The sequence below is a fragment of the Sceloporus undulatus genome, chromosome 1 (assembly GCF_019175285.1).
Source record: "Sceloporus undulatus isolate JIND9_A2432 ecotype Alabama chromosome 1, SceUnd_v1.1, whole genome shotgun sequence".
Taxonomy (NCBI): domain Eukaryota; kingdom Metazoa; phylum Chordata; class Lepidosauria; order Squamata; family Phrynosomatidae; genus Sceloporus; species Sceloporus undulatus.
Genome location: NC_056522.1, coordinates 316,363,994 through 316,379,434, shown reverse-complemented (window position 1 = coordinate 316,379,434; position 15,441 = coordinate 316,363,994). Strand labels below are relative to the sequence as shown.

Sequence of the window (15,441 nt, the reverse complement as noted above, 5' to 3'; positions counted from 1 at the left end):
TATCTATCTATCTATCTATCTATCTATCTATCTATCTATCTATCTATCTATCTCCCACCTTTCTCCCAAGACGGTTCCCAACATAATTGACAGATGTACCCCCCCCCCCAAACCAATGAATTCTTCACCTATCTGTTTTGTTTTTATAGAGGGACAATTTAAAATTGAGCCCCACCAACAGTAATATAAAAACAGAAAAAGAAGGAATAAGATAGCAGAGGGTGCTTCATAATAGTGTACTTACTTGCTTCCGGACATCATCTTTTGTTGTTTTTCGAACTGGTTGGGAGGGCATATGTACAGGGCTTTGGGACTGACTGTCTTCTGTGACTCCATAGACTGACTATAATGGGGGGGGGGGGGGGAAGAGAAGGGAAATAACAATAAACACGGTCAGTTATTCTTTCAAACAGTGGAGTTCTTAGTCACTTCTATTTTGGGATAAAAAGGCATCAAGCTCTTGTTACACTTGACTTTCCCTTTCCTAACTTTCCTTCCCTTCTTTTCTGCACATATGTTTATGTAGATTAGGGTAAGAACAATGAGAGCCTCCAATGGCCCTGTGGGTGTCAAAATGCCTCAAATACTCCATGGGGGGATGGCAGGCTTTTGCAACATGTTTTAGGGAGACTTCGGTCCATTTTAGGCCCAAGAGAAACCTTTTTAAAAAATAAATAAATTGGGAACCAAATAGGAAGTGACTAGAGGGGAACCAGATGTGTCTTTTTCTTTTAAAAAGTTGTAATTACAAGAGCAATGAATTACGTCTGAGCCTTGTAACTATAACTGCAACTACATCTTAAAAACAAGATTCCATACTCTGGGTATACAGTGATATCACTATATATAATGCTAAGTGATCACATCTATTATGTTGTGTTGTGATAACTATTTGGTTCTCTTCTTCCATGGGCTTGCCATCTGCAGATTGGAACATCTGTGGATGTCCCTGTTCCGTTTTCCCCAATGGCAGCACATGCACGCAGCTGTGCCAATGCAGTCATGCATGTGTCGGGCCACCATTAGAAACAACAGCACTTGAGGTCCTGTGGATTTTGCTATCCACAGAGGTGGGGGGTCCAGAATGAATATGAAGAGCTGACTGTACATGGTTCAACAAAAGACAGAAACAGGAACACTGAGCCTCTACCAAACTGACATGTATTGACATGTTACATTGGCTGTGTGATGGAATATAGCAGGCTATGTCCAATGGTGCTAGAAAAGAATTATTCAATGTGCTCATGTCCCACTATTAACTAAATGTTTCCAAATCTCATTTAACAATTGCAGTTTGTAATTGTGGTTCCCATATGTATTAGTTATATTTCCATAAGGAATATAAAAGTGTGTATATTTTTACAAGAAACTACTCTTGTGGGTGGGGAATCTAACAGTCAAAGTGCAGTTGCCATGGTTATAAAGGTGCGTACACACACATGTAAGACAGAAACTGACTGGAAGTGAATGGAAGAAACAGGAAGAGTGCAGAATCCTAACTCAATCTCTCTGTGTGTGACTATGGTCTAAATCTAATAATCTCATCCAGAGTAGAAGCATCATATCAGTGGGAAGTCGTAAATCAATACTTAATGCCATTGATCTAGTGGTTTTTCTCTAGTTGGGACTAACAATTGGATTTAGGCTTTATACTGGTATATCAAGGTCTTATTTTTGACTGAAGGCATTTATACAACAAAAATGAATTTGCCCCTTGAAGCATATGTAAACGAACATAAATATTTAGGTTTATTGCTCTGCAACACAGGACTATTTTTATTAATTAGTGGTATAAAATGTCCTAAGCCAAGTATTAAAGACCATAAGCACTGCAGATAATAAAATGATCCCATCAAACTCTAATAGCCTCATTTTAAAGGTATGATATAGTCTAGTTAACTGTAGTTCTAGAGTCTAGAATTAAAGTTAACTCTGGGATCACTGCATCTTACCTTTTTGACCCTCTGTGGGTTTTTCATGCGGCGGCACTTTCTGATGTCCATTTCTGTTGTGTTCACACAGCCTGGCTAAGAAAGACACATTTCAGGCAATTACTAGGAGATTATCAGTGGTGTTTAATGTTCATATTGCTTTCCTTTCTAAAATTCAAAAATTTCAAACATGGATTTGCATAGCTAGAGCTTCTATCCTTCACTTGGCAATTGTTCTAAAGATTCAAGAGGCTATAGCTTTTTATAGCTACTCCTTGCCCTTTAGTGTGTTAAGCTGCCCACTCTGCCATGAGGAATAGGAAACTGGAAATGACTGCTGTAGCACAAGGGGAGTGTGCAAGTGGTATTGGGGATACAACAGGCAAAACATTAACCCTGGTATACCATTCCAGGCACCTAAAGTCTTGGTAACTGCACAACTGTATGCAAAGGAATCTTGTAGCAGCTTTGAGACTAACTGAAAAAAAGAAGTTGGTAACATAAGCTTCCATAGACTATGCATAGAATGTGCAACCAGCTTTAAGGGAGGCATGTTTAGGGAGACATTCCAAATTACTGTTTAGGGGGACATTCCAAAGTAATCCGCTGCTTATTTTGTTGTTATTGTATACTAGTTAGTATTATTTCAGAGATATTTTAATCATGTAATGTTGTTGTTTTAGATTGTACATTGATTGGCAGATTTTTATTCTCACCCCCCCCCCCCATTTTATTTGACCCTTAGTATGTAAAGCGCTGTGCAAACTTTACAGCACTCTATAAATAAATGTTAATAATAATTTAAAGGTCTGTTTCTAGGCACTTCACTCCATGCATCTGATAAAGTTGACTTAAGTCTATGGCCCGAAACAGAAGGGGCTGGAAAGAGCAGCTTCCGAGCGCTTTGGGAGTGGGGCGTCCAGATGACACATGCTCCCAAAGTGGCAGAAAGCTGCATGGAAAACACTCCTGGCCAGGAAAAGCTGGCACAGGAAGGAGGGGGGGGAGTCTGCTCTTGCCGACATCCCATTTGAGATTATGGTGGCAGCCTGGATCAGGACTGGGTCGTGTGGTTGCTGCAGTCCCACACTGATCGGGGTGGGGTGGGGTAACCAGGGCTGGAGCAGCCTCAGGCCGCTCCAAGCTGCTGGCCTGCATGACCACAGTGAAAGCTTTTGCTGATAATCTCTTTGTCTCAAAGGTGTTACAAGATCCCTTTGAATAATCATCCAGACTGACACAGTTATGTCTTTGAACTGCATGCTTATGTTGAGTGTTGGTCCTGGCCCTGGTGACTTAACAGTGCAGCAGAAGAAATATATGGAAGCATGCAATATAGACCTTAAATTATCACCTATATACAAAACTGGTTGCATTTTTAAAAATACATTGCTATTCAAAGTAGTGGTCCATGGACCGGCGTGGGACCACAAGTCATTAGCTGCTGATCCACAAAGAGTTTTTAAGGGAAAAAATAGTTGGCACAAATATAGCACTGGTCCCTGGCTCATTCTTTCTGTTTGTGCCTTCAGGTCACTTGTCAATTTATGATGATACCATGAATATTATAGAGTTTTCTTAGAAAAGCAACATGAATAGCCAGTCCCCTAGATCAAATAGCAATTTCTTCCTCAATTTCCTATTTCCTACTGTGGTCTATGCCTTTTGGAGAAAAAAAGTGAATTGTGAAGGATTTTATAACCAATATTTTGGGAAATAGCACACATTTGTTGAATGAGACATAATCTAGAATAAATAACATAAAATAGGATAAAATAGATATACTCAAGCTGTCTCACAGCTATTTGACAGTGCAAAATACTGTAATTCATATGAGAGATTTCAAAGTGGATTGCATTTGAAAATAAGTGGAGGAAGAATTGCAAAACAAATATGAGCAATATAAGTACTATCAGATGTATCATATAAAAGTGCATTCCTCCACACATCAAGAAGCTATTTGGAATGGCTAGTTAGCAAAACACTTAGAAAATCAACAACTCTTACCACTGGCCTATGGACATCCCAGAAGGCTCTTTCTTGACTATCCAAAATTTTCCTTTCTGTTTTATCCTTTTTCCTGTCAATTCTGAAACAAGCAAATAAACAGCAAATTAATAAATACCAGCTTATTTTGTTGTTGTATTGTCTCCAATTTATGGTGACCCCAAGGTGAAAATGTCACACAGTTTTTTTGGCAAGATTTGTTCAAAGGATCACCCAGCGGGTTCCATGATCGAGTGGGGATTTGAACCTTGGTCTCCAAAATTGTAGTCTAATGCTCAAAACAATACACCATGCTGGCTTGGGACCTGAATCCATATGAGTATTCATGTAAGTTGTCAGTATGCAATTCTGGAAAAGTGAGTTAGAACACCAAATCAAATCATAACCAAATTCCTCTCTCCACAATACAACTGGGAAGTCAGATATATAGCTTATCGCACAGGCCCTAGAATGGGCCTGTCGCGTTACAAAAGGGGGCGTGATGACAATGGAACGAAACATAGAACACATCTTACTGCACAGGAGAAAGCTGCTGCCACCACGAGAAGTTCTCATTGTGTTTCGGATGTGTTCCCCAGGAGGTGATTTTCAGTAACTGTTTAGAAGCGTTCCAGAAAATCGCCCCTTCTGGGATGCATCCAGAAAACGATGCGAAATTCTGGCAGCGGCGGTGGCATTCTTCTGTGTGGTAAGATGCATTCTATGCCACCTCCTGTTCCCATCCCGCCCCCTTTTGTAACTCGACAAGCCCATTCTAGGGGCCAATGAGACAAACTCCAAAGGTAGTGAACTTAGGAAGTTATGCAGAAATCTTGCTGCTGACTCTATACCAAAAAAGGTGTAAATTCCTCCTTCCTGGTTTAAAGATAATGACAGCATACCTCCTTCCAGATTGTTGTAAACTTACCTTAAATCAGGAAGGAGGAATCTGTGGCCCTCCAGATGTTGATGAAGTATAATCCCCATAATCCCTTACCACTAACTGCACTAACTGTGTTTGACTGGAACTGGAGTCCCTCAATCTAAACATCACTAGAGGATCCCCAACTCTGTTTTAAACTATATGTGTGTATGTGCCTTCAGTTCACCTGTTGACTTATGACAACCCCATGAATGTGACAGGTTTTCTTAGCCAAGGTATGCTCAGTGGTTTTGCCAGTTCCTGGTATTCATTGGCAGTCTTCCATCCAAGTACTAACCCGGGCTGACCTTGCTTAGTTTCCAAGATTAGACATGATTCCTTCAGGGTAAACTGCAGCCTGAAGTTATTCATTCGTGGTAAGCAAGAATCTAAAAAGGTTAAATACAGACTACCTTTAGCATCCTCTGACAGTTAAGGTTGGGTAAATGTCCAAAATTAATATGTTGGTTTAGTTTGTTAGGGCTGCATTACACTTCTGATATATATCAAAAGTGACACCACTTTGAACAATGCTTTTATGCCCCCAAAATGCTGAAAACCACTGGAAGGGAAATATAGAATAACTGATGACATGATGGCCACTATTGTTAAATCTAAGTACTTAATATTAGGCACATAAATCTAATAGTCTTAGCAGCAAGAGTTTAATGATGAACATCCCACACTTATCACTGTGGTTGGCACTGACTAATGGGACTCATTTAATATTGCCTGAGGCACTGGGAATGCCCAGAGGATGGGGGTGGAAAACTTGTCATAGCAGAGAAGCCATCAAATGAATGTGGCTAAGAGCTAGGCAAGAACAATATCAGCCTCTCATTCTGGTTTCATGGCTCAAATAGGTATGGATATTATAAAAATCAACAATATTTCCAAACACAAAGCCAAATGAAATATTAAAAGCATTCTCTAGTTAATAAGATAATTTGTGGTGACAAGTGACATGAGTAGCTGGTTTAATTTTGATTAGCCCCCCAAGTGCCACAGCACATCTTTTCATTACAGAAGGGCTGTGTGGTTTGATTATTAGGTTAAGCAAATAAAGCTTTAGTTGCTTAATTGGTAGAGTCCACGTGTAATTTCAAAAGATTGTAAGCTAAGGCCATACATTCCTTTTTTTAGGGGGGCTAGTTGCAAACCCCATAAAATTCATGGGTTTGCCATGAGTCGATAGGCTACTTGAAAGCACCAACACATGCACACACACATTTTTGATCTGGTATATGAATGTGATAGAAAACATAAGGGCAAGAGAAAGATGGGTTTTCTTTCTAACAAGATGTGATGATTTGTGTTTATGAAAATGTACTTTTTCTCATATAACCTTTGATATTTTTCAGACTCAACTATTCATGTCTTACAATATAAATCCCTCGCAAGGAAGTGTCTAAACAACAGATAAAACACAGTAATATAATTATAAAATTATTGTTCTTAAAACATATAGGTCAAATAAATAGCATCCGAAAAGACATTTTTATTAGATTTTTATAAACTTCCTTTTTAAACTGCTCACTTTATCCCTATCTTCTCTGTTTTAATACCATTTAAAATCAATTTTGCCATACTGTTATTTTGTTGTGTTTGCTGTTGTTTTAAAGGAAGGATATAAACTGTCTGAATGTTTCTCTTGAGTCAGACACTAACGGGCATGAATTATCTGAATAAAGAAAGGTTTGGATAATATGCAAAATTATTGAATCAACTTCCTTTTTGCTAGGCAGATGCTCTTCCAGTCATAAACAAATCATAGTCATAAACTACAGCTATCAGCTAATTCAAATATCTCCACTTGTCCCTTCCATGTACAATGGATGACAGTACTGGACAACATAACACTTGAAGCCCATTTATCACATAATGACCTCATTGTGAAGTTTTCAGTATATTGCTGGTGGCTAATGGCCCTACCAGAGAGATTCTCCTTGTGAATGAGGCCATCCTTATGGTGAGAAGATTTTAACTGTTCTAGTCCTGAATGGAGTACAGATGCTACATTGCATGCAGGGAGAAGGGAAATAAATTATGAAGCACAAGATTTAAAGAAAGAATTGTCAGTGCAAATACATCTGCCTCCACATTGTTCATTTAATTGAACTGAAAACACTTACTTTACTTGTGCTTCAGCTTGCATAAAGATGAATTCCCATTTTCTTGCAAAAGCTCTCTGAAGTCTTGCTAAATTCTCCTAATGAAGAGGAAAATAAGGAGAATCATCAGTTATAACAAGTAATACATTTTAATTTTTTAAAAAACAAATCAAGTTGATCTCATCAACTGGAAAAACTTAAGAGTCAAGGTGATGGGGGAAAGGCAAAGACAGATTTCAAATGTGATATACAGGAATAAATATCAAAACACAAGACTTTGCACTGTGATAAGATATACAACGATCTTTCTAATATTAATGATGCAAACATACACAACAAAGGTTTCATGTTCCCTCATTTTTATGTACCCCAATATTTGGGAAATATTTTGGCTACTGCCTGTTGCTTCATTTGAGGGCTTCATGTTCATGTGCATGAAGGGAATATACAGGGACTTTATCATCCAGTACTTTTATAGTATCATCAATTTAAATGAGAGAAATTCAACTATGGGCTTAAAAGGGGTGCAAATCTTCACTTATTTAACTTTGACATGCAAGAACAAGTATGTGGGAATGCAAGGGTTAGCACATATTTTTCAAGTTCTATCTGTGCTTTGGGGCTCCATTAGTGCAAAACACACAAGATCTTCCTCCCACTGAAGTAAGCAGGAATTTGAAAGTGCCTTATTGTAGTTAAACTATGCCCATGCACAATGGGTTCATTATGTACATAGAATTTTCTATACTTTGCTTCCATAGGTGAGTAACTCAGAAAACTGATAAGTACAATGGCAACCATATTATGACTCCCTATTTTTTTGGTTGCTTTTAAATTCCTGGAAATCAGAAAGTTGATCTGTCAACCTCTCTATATGTCTCTCCCCTTAAAACAGAGACAAACTCACAAAGAGATCAACAGGACAGAAAATACACTGTGAGTATGAGTAAGAAAAGAAATGCAGAAACAGACATAGACATTGATGTTCAACATTTTGTTTGCAGTCATAGGAGCTACACACACCCTCCCCCCCCCTTTTAGAAAGAGACCCCATTTCTCCAGCCAGAGCCTCTGGTAAAGCTAAGCATTCAGTCTTATCTTTAATTAACTGGGCCAGTGTTGATAAGATTGCTCATCATGTGAGCTATGGGCTTGGATGAAAATGAAAGATGAGCTAATTGTCTGGCATTGTTTGATGATTATCCCTTTCAGTGTGCCCTAGAGTAGTGTGTCCTACCTTCTCTGAAAGTATACCAGAAAATGTCTGCTAGTGCTGAATAGAACTTTTGTTGATTCATAAAGAACGTTTATACTCAGTTAAACTGACTAGCTGATAGTAAAGACATTTTATAATGAAATTTATTAATTTATAAATAATAAAGGCAGAAATGTGGGGAGATTGAAAGCACTGGTAAATTATAATATAATGTGGGAATAGTTTTTCTTTACAATGGTTGGTGGGTCAATTGGCAGTTCTATGCTTGAAATGTTTACTTAGTAAATCACACCGAGCAGCAGCATAAGCTACAATAAATCTCCACTGTACTCTAAGGTACTAAATGAGTGAAACAGCATGAATTTTACATCATTCTTAGAATTATGCAAGTACAATTTACTTCCTTTTATATATGCTTCTGATACTTGTAGAGATGCAGTTCTAAACCAAGTAAATCGGATACCCACTGGTGTAGTAATCTTATGTATACAAGTATGGAGTACACAAGAGATCAGAATTGTGTGGTCCTCCAGACGCTACTGGACTGCAGTTCCCACTAGCCCAACCCAGCATAGACTTTTGTGAAGTATGATAGGAGTTGTAGTCCAATAGCGATTGGAAGCTAACATGATCCCTATCCTTGGTGCAGAGTAATCTCAATCTGTTCTTGTTCCATTGAACTACATAAACCTGAGAAGAAGTAGAATTATAAGTCTTAAGATGAGGACAAATGTAAGAAGAACTTTGCTAATAAACAGACCAAGGGAAAATCTAATCCACTATTTGATTCCCAAATACAGCCAGTCAAATGCTTCTTGGAAACTCACAAATGGTTTCCCAATATAAATGGTGTTCAGAGTAGCAGTACTGGGACAGGCATTGGTATACCTGGGACTGAGTGACTGACGTTACTGGTGTGACAATCAAAAGTGAATGGTAGTAAAGGGGATGGAGGCAGAAGTTTAATGTAGTGTTTCTGAATTTTTGGGCTTTCATCACATAAGGAAGCATACGGTACAAGGGATTCACACTTCAGTATTCAAAGTAGCATCTGTTATAGAAGTTTTAGACTGTAAATCCCATTACCCCCATTCATGGTGGTCAGTTTAAGGCATTTGGATGATTTAGGTACTGAATCTTTAGAAACAGAGAATGTGCCAAGGTTAAAAATTGGCTGGGACATCTTGGATGGATTTGAGTCCAAATTAGTTGACTAAAGGTACTGGTTGATCACGAATGGCTTCAGGCCTGGACATATTGAAGTGGCCACTCAGGTGTAAGAATACCAGAAGTAATGAATGTCCCCTGCCCTGGAAGGAGTCTTGCTGCTGTTGCTCTGTATAGCTTGCAAGATGGTTCTGCTTGGCTCTGAGGGATCTTAGAAGCAGGTATTTTAGAAACACCTTGTTTGTGTAAAGCCATTTTTGGCAATGGGAGGGAGAGCATGATAATGGAAGTAGCTCTTCACTTCATGCCTCAGGCTCTGGAAGAGCTCAGACCACCTCTGAATGGCTTAAGCAAATCTTAGTTCAGCAGTTATATCTGTCTTGAATCCTGGTGGTGCAGTGGTTAAATGACTGTATTGCAGCCACTCACTCACAAACCACAAGGTGGTGAGTTCAATACCAGCCAAGGCTCAGGCTTGACTCAGGCTTGTATCCTTCTGAGGTCGCTAAAATGAGTACCCAGCTTGATGGGGACAATTAGCTTACCGTTGTAAACTGCTTAGAGACTGCTTAGAGTGGTATGAAGTGGTATATAAATGAAGTTGCAATTACTATTGCTATTGTTTCATATATACCTTGCAATGGGGAAAATCCTATGTCTATGAGATATCAGGCTCATCCAAAGTGCATTTCCCCCCCCCCCATTTCCCAAAGCCACCACAATTTGGGAAGAAGACCTGCTACTTACAGATGCACAGGAGGTTCATAGATGCACGTGGGAAGAAATAACAGGGAGGAAATATTAAAGCCATTATACTCTTGTTTAATGGGACACAATGGCTCTGTGGTTAAGACACTGAATCTGACAATTAGAAAACTGGCAGGTCAGCAGTTCAAAGACCAGTGCATGTAGATAAATAGGTACCACTCTGGTGGGAAGGTATTAGCATTCTGTGCAGTCATGCTGGCCATCTTTGACAACGCTGGCTCTTTGGCTTAGTAACTTGGATGAGCACCTCCTGCTACAGTTGGAGATGACTTGACAACCTTGTCAAAGGGGAATACCTTTACCTTTTTATCCCTGTTTAGCAACAGAACAAGGAGAGGCTCCCTGACAACCAAAGAGAGACTCCTTGATGTGCTGGGTCAGTCAGAAGAGAACTAAAAAGGGAGCTACTTCCTTTCACCACTCAAAGCAAGCACAATTAGGAAAATGAACTCCTCTCAAAAGGGAGAAGGCAGGAACAGCAATTGCTTAGTTACAGTTCTGGAATTCATGCTGGCCAAGCACAGAAACCATATGTAGGAATGTAAAGAACAATGAAGGAAAAAATCAGGTAGTTTTACCAAGGTGCTAAAACAAATGATGCAGACTAACCTACTAACATACTCATTACCAGCATATACTGGAAAATATGTTTATGCACTTTGGAGAAATGAGCCTGTTATCACCATTTGTAGGTAAACACTGACATTTGCCCAAGAATATTGTGAATGAAATTTGTTCTGATTTGCAGAGACACATTATGAATAAGTCAACCAGGATCTGAGCTCTTCTGAAAGAATATTCAGTTAAAAGTAAGTAAAGCTCCATAAAGGTTTGTCTGGCCTTATTATGTCTTTTGCAACTCTTTCTGACATTTACCTCAAGTTGTGCATACATCTGAGAAAATGTAATTTCAGTGGCAGCCATGTTAGATGTTGATGCTGTCTTTATGAATCATGACAATAATAGTTCTAATTTCCCAAACTCAAGGAACAATTTTAAAAGCACGAATCCCACACTCAGTTTGCTAAACAAAGAAAGGAGGCTGAGTTCAGCAAACTCAATTGAAAAGTGTTTGGAACTGTAAAATCAGTATACCTACGGCTTCATAATCTGCCAGCTCCAGCCTTGCTTTGTTCTGCATGGTCCTCTTGCAAAGATAGATGGCTAGAGAAAGAAAAACAACAAAATGGACAGTTAAAGCATAATTATGACAATATGTATGTACTTTTTATGAAACAAGTTTTGACCCAAAGTATGGGAATAGAAGTAAAAATCCTATTGACTATTTATGTACAGAAAGCAGAGATGTGTGAAATACAGATACAGTACAAACAGAACTGTAGACTTTTCTAATTATAAATGCTGCCTTAGAATCAGTTAAGAGATTCAAAATTTTGATTAACACGATGCACCTACACTTCTGGGCTGCCAGGGGCTGCATTTGTGTAGACTAAGAAGTTTATTGCACCAGGGATAAAATGTTTCCTGATGCATTACAACGGGCACGAGCGGGGCCGCGCACGGAGTGTGATGGGAACCCGATGGAGGCCAGAACGCTAGTTTACCGCACAGGGAACGCCGCCACCGCTTCCGCGCGTTCCCATCGCATTCCCATCAGGTTCCAGGGGACGCCATTTCTGGGAACTGTTTCGAAACAGTTCCCAGAAATGGCGTCCCCTGGAACCCGATGGGAATGTGATGGGAATGCTCAGCGTCGGCGTTCCCTGTGTGGTAAACTAGCGTTCTGGGCCCCATCGGGTTCCCATCACGCTCTGTGAGCGGCCCCGCTTGTGTCCGTTGTAACGCATCGGGAAACATTTTATCCCTGGTGCGATAAACTTCAAAGTAACATGTGCATGTTTATATCTGGTGACAGTGGAATCAATTAGCAATAACAATAGCATGTACATTTCTATACCACTTATCAGTGTACTCCACACTCTCTAAGCCAGGGGTAGGCAACCTTTTTGAGCTGGGGGCCGGGTTGCTCTCCCTCAGACAACTGGGGGGCTGAAGCCAAAAAATAAATAACTAAAAAAATTAAATAAATTAAATAAATAAATAAATCGGGACAAATGTAGGACAACATTTTCAAATGGTGGACACTTTTTTAAAAAAAGTGGAGGACATGCAAAGAAATTGATTTTTAATTTTTTTAAAATATAAATGCATGTTTCTGAGGCGTCTATAGACATTTGCCCCCTTGCCCCTGCGCACGAGAGGCCAAAGGCCCTGGCGGCAATCGGCGGCAGGACTGGGCTGGGGCCAGTCCCAAGGCCTCGCCGGGCCGCATCCGGCCCGCGGGCTGCAGGTTGCCTACCCCTGCTCTAAGCAGTTTGAAATCTGTAAGCTAATTGTCCCTAAAAAGCTCAAAAAGCTGGGTACTCATTTTCCCGACCTACGAAAAAATGGACGACCAAGTCAACCTTGGAGCCCCTGGGACTGAACTCACTACTTTGTGGTGGCAGTACCAGCATTTAACCACTGTGCCACCAGGGCTTCCAATGTTTGTAACTGGACAACCATATTGTGTACTTTATGTCTTTTTTCTGACACCAATAACTATTTTTGAAGTGTCAATAAACTGCTTTGATCACTGTGTAATCACATATTTAGGTATACTTTATAAACAATGAATATATTTGCAGCACATTTCTGTATCCATTCTGGAGCTTTCAGTGTTCAGTTGGTAACATGTGACTCTGGTCCTCCAGGAGGCCATTGTGAAATGGCAAAATCACATTTTGAGTTTCAATAATCATTTAAAGTCTATGGGTGTTGGGAATCTCTTCCGGCTTAGGAAGTAAAATTGGCTTGGAATGCATGTTAATAGTACAATTCAAGCTAATTAGCACTGCTTAAAGTAGAACATGAACTGGAATTACAATGGAACCTTGCCTTATGCGGGGGATCCATTCCAGACCCCCCATGTGCGTAAGGTGAATAACGCGTATGCTCGAGCCCCATTCAGTATAATGGGGCTCATGCTCATGGCGGGGTGGCCGCACACACCATTAATTTAATTGCCATGCAGCTTCCGCATTAACCGGAAGCTGTGTATGGTGCACCCATGTATGGAGTGTGCGCACTGTATTACCTTCCATTTTCACACTTCTCTAAATTTTTAACACAGTTTGTCCATCAAAAATGTGTACACTGTGTACAAACATACACAAATATTTACAAATATATGTTAAGAAAAGTTCTGTTGCAGGATGCAAACACTATAAAAATTACGTACAAAAAGGCATGCATTGAGAAAAGTATTGCAAAAATGTGTATTTAAGGAAACGGCAGTGAAAGATGCAAATGAATTTTAAAGCAAATTTTAAAAACAATCACATTTATGTGGAAATGGGATAGAAAAATCTTGTGCTTGGAATAATGTGAGCATTATAGAAAGCACAATTGATAGGATTAGCCTATTACGGGGTTTGGGAAAGTTATTTTTTTGACTATAGCTCCTAAAAAATTCCCAATGACTATGCAGAGAGATTTTTCTCACTTCCCTTTTTTTAAATTAAAAAAAAAATGCCAACACTTTTTCAAACTCTGGTCTATCTCTAGTACTGAATCCCAAGGTTTGTAATTTGTATGGCCTTATTCTCTGGCTACAATCTGCATAGGAATACAGTATTAGAATTCATTGCATGAAGGGAAGTTTTTGACTATACAGTGGTACCCCGGGATACGAATGCGCCGCCTTACGAAATTTCCGGGTTACGAAAAAAATCAATAGGAAAAAACTGTTCCGGGTTACGAAGGTTTTTTCGGGTTACGAAAATTTTTTTGGTGCTTTTCGGCGCTATTTCGCACGAAATCGCGGCTTTTCCCCATTAGCGCCTATGGCTTTTTCGGCTTACGAAGCATTTCGGGTTACGAACGCGGCGGCGGAACGAATTATTTTCGTAACCCGGGGTACCACTGTATTTACATTTTTGCATCCAGTGATGGTGAACCTATGGCACGCATGCCAGAGGTGACACTCAGCGCCCTCTCTGTGGGCACATGTGCCGTCACCCCAGCACAGAGTTTGCCAGAGTTTGTTACCAGAAAGCCAGAGGGACATGGCACTTTGCAATAAATAAGTGGGTTTTGGGTTGCAGTTTGGGCACTCGGCCTCTAAAAGGTTCACCATCACTGACTTTCCTTTACAGAACAGTATGTACACAAGAAAACTGATAGTGAAAGCAAGAATGCACTGCTTTACTAACTAAATAAATATTGCCAGTGATAATGAAGAAACACACAATCTTTGGAGAAGAAAGGATCTTATTTCCTAGCATGAAATAAAATTTCAAAGAATTCTATAGTAGATATTCATCCACTATACCTTCCCTGTGCTGCAAATCACTGACAGTATCTTTACATTTGAAAGACTCAGGAATAAATCCAATAGCAATTGATACTAAGCAATGAGACTGCTGATAATTCTGGATCAGAGTTTGGGCAGGGTAATGGCCTGGCTGAGACACAGTCCAGATGTTGGAGGTTCATCTGTCTACTTAATCAGTTTTCAGCATGTCCTGGAGAGGATCCTAAGGATCAGGTTTACCATCTGTGGGTGTTCTTCAATCCCTTTTTATCATCACAGTCATAAATTACCACAGTGGTTTGCCGAGACTCTCCTCTTTATTGATATGTCAGTTATACTCCTGCATCAACAAAGGCAGCCTTGCAACTGTTATTCATGTCTGGTAGGCTCCAGTTTTGATGACCACAATGTGATATCTGTGAGGCTGCTTTTGAATATAATCTAGAAATTATAGTTAGTCCCAAATAGCATATCTTGAATACTAACTAGGTTGGATGTGCTTCCAGCAGATTTTTCCTGCCGCTCTACAAAATTTATTTATATCCCACCTCTCTGCAATCGGGGCAGCTTACAAGATTAAGATATACTGTCCGAACCCTCAACCCCCCCCCCCTTTAAAATACAATTAAACAATGTAGAATTTAAAACATAAAGCATACTTAAAAACAATACAATAAACTGTGGTGAAGTCAGAGGTCAGCAATTAAATTTTCCTTCTGATGGCCGGAGAACTATTCAGGAAAGGCCTGCCAAAAGAGATCTGCCTTTATAGCTTTTTTAAAGCTGTTTAGAGTGGTAATATGACGGATCTCATCCGGCAGGCCATTCCACAATCTGGACACAATAGCTGAAAAGGTCCTCTGTGAGGTCGTGGACATATTTTTCTCTGAGGATCTAAAAGGATTATATGGAGGGAGGCGGTCCTGAAGATAGGTTGGACCCAAGCCATTTAAGGCTTTAAAGGTAATAACCAACACCTTGTACTAGGCCCGGAAACTGATGGGCAGCCAATGGTGTGATCTTAA

The 15,441-nt window shown here is 39.8% G+C and overlaps 1 protein-coding gene across 4 annotated transcripts in view; it reads right to left on the bottom strand.

Annotated features, from left to right (window-relative positions):
- The window catches only part of RGS6 (regulator of G protein signaling 6), a 316,927-nt gene that overhangs the window by 64,161 nt on the left and 237,325 nt on the right, over positions 1–15,441 (bottom strand). For all 4 annotated transcript variants that reach the window (XR_006101395.1, XR_006101396.1, XM_042445284.1 and 1 more), the window contains exons 7-11: positions 11,201–11,265; positions 6,972–7,048; positions 3,939–4,020; positions 1,953–2,027; positions 245–343 (exon numbers count right to left, since the gene is read on the bottom strand). Coding sequence is in view for 2 of the 4 variants with exons in the window: in XM_042445284.1 (XP_042301218.1) it covers positions 245–343; positions 1,953–2,027; positions 3,939–4,020; positions 6,972–7,048; positions 11,201–11,265 (398 nt within the window). In the remaining 2 variants the exon portion in view is untranslated. The remainder of the gene's footprint in view (positions 1–244; positions 344–1,952; positions 2,028–3,938; positions 4,021–6,971; positions 7,049–11,200; positions 11,266–15,441) is intronic.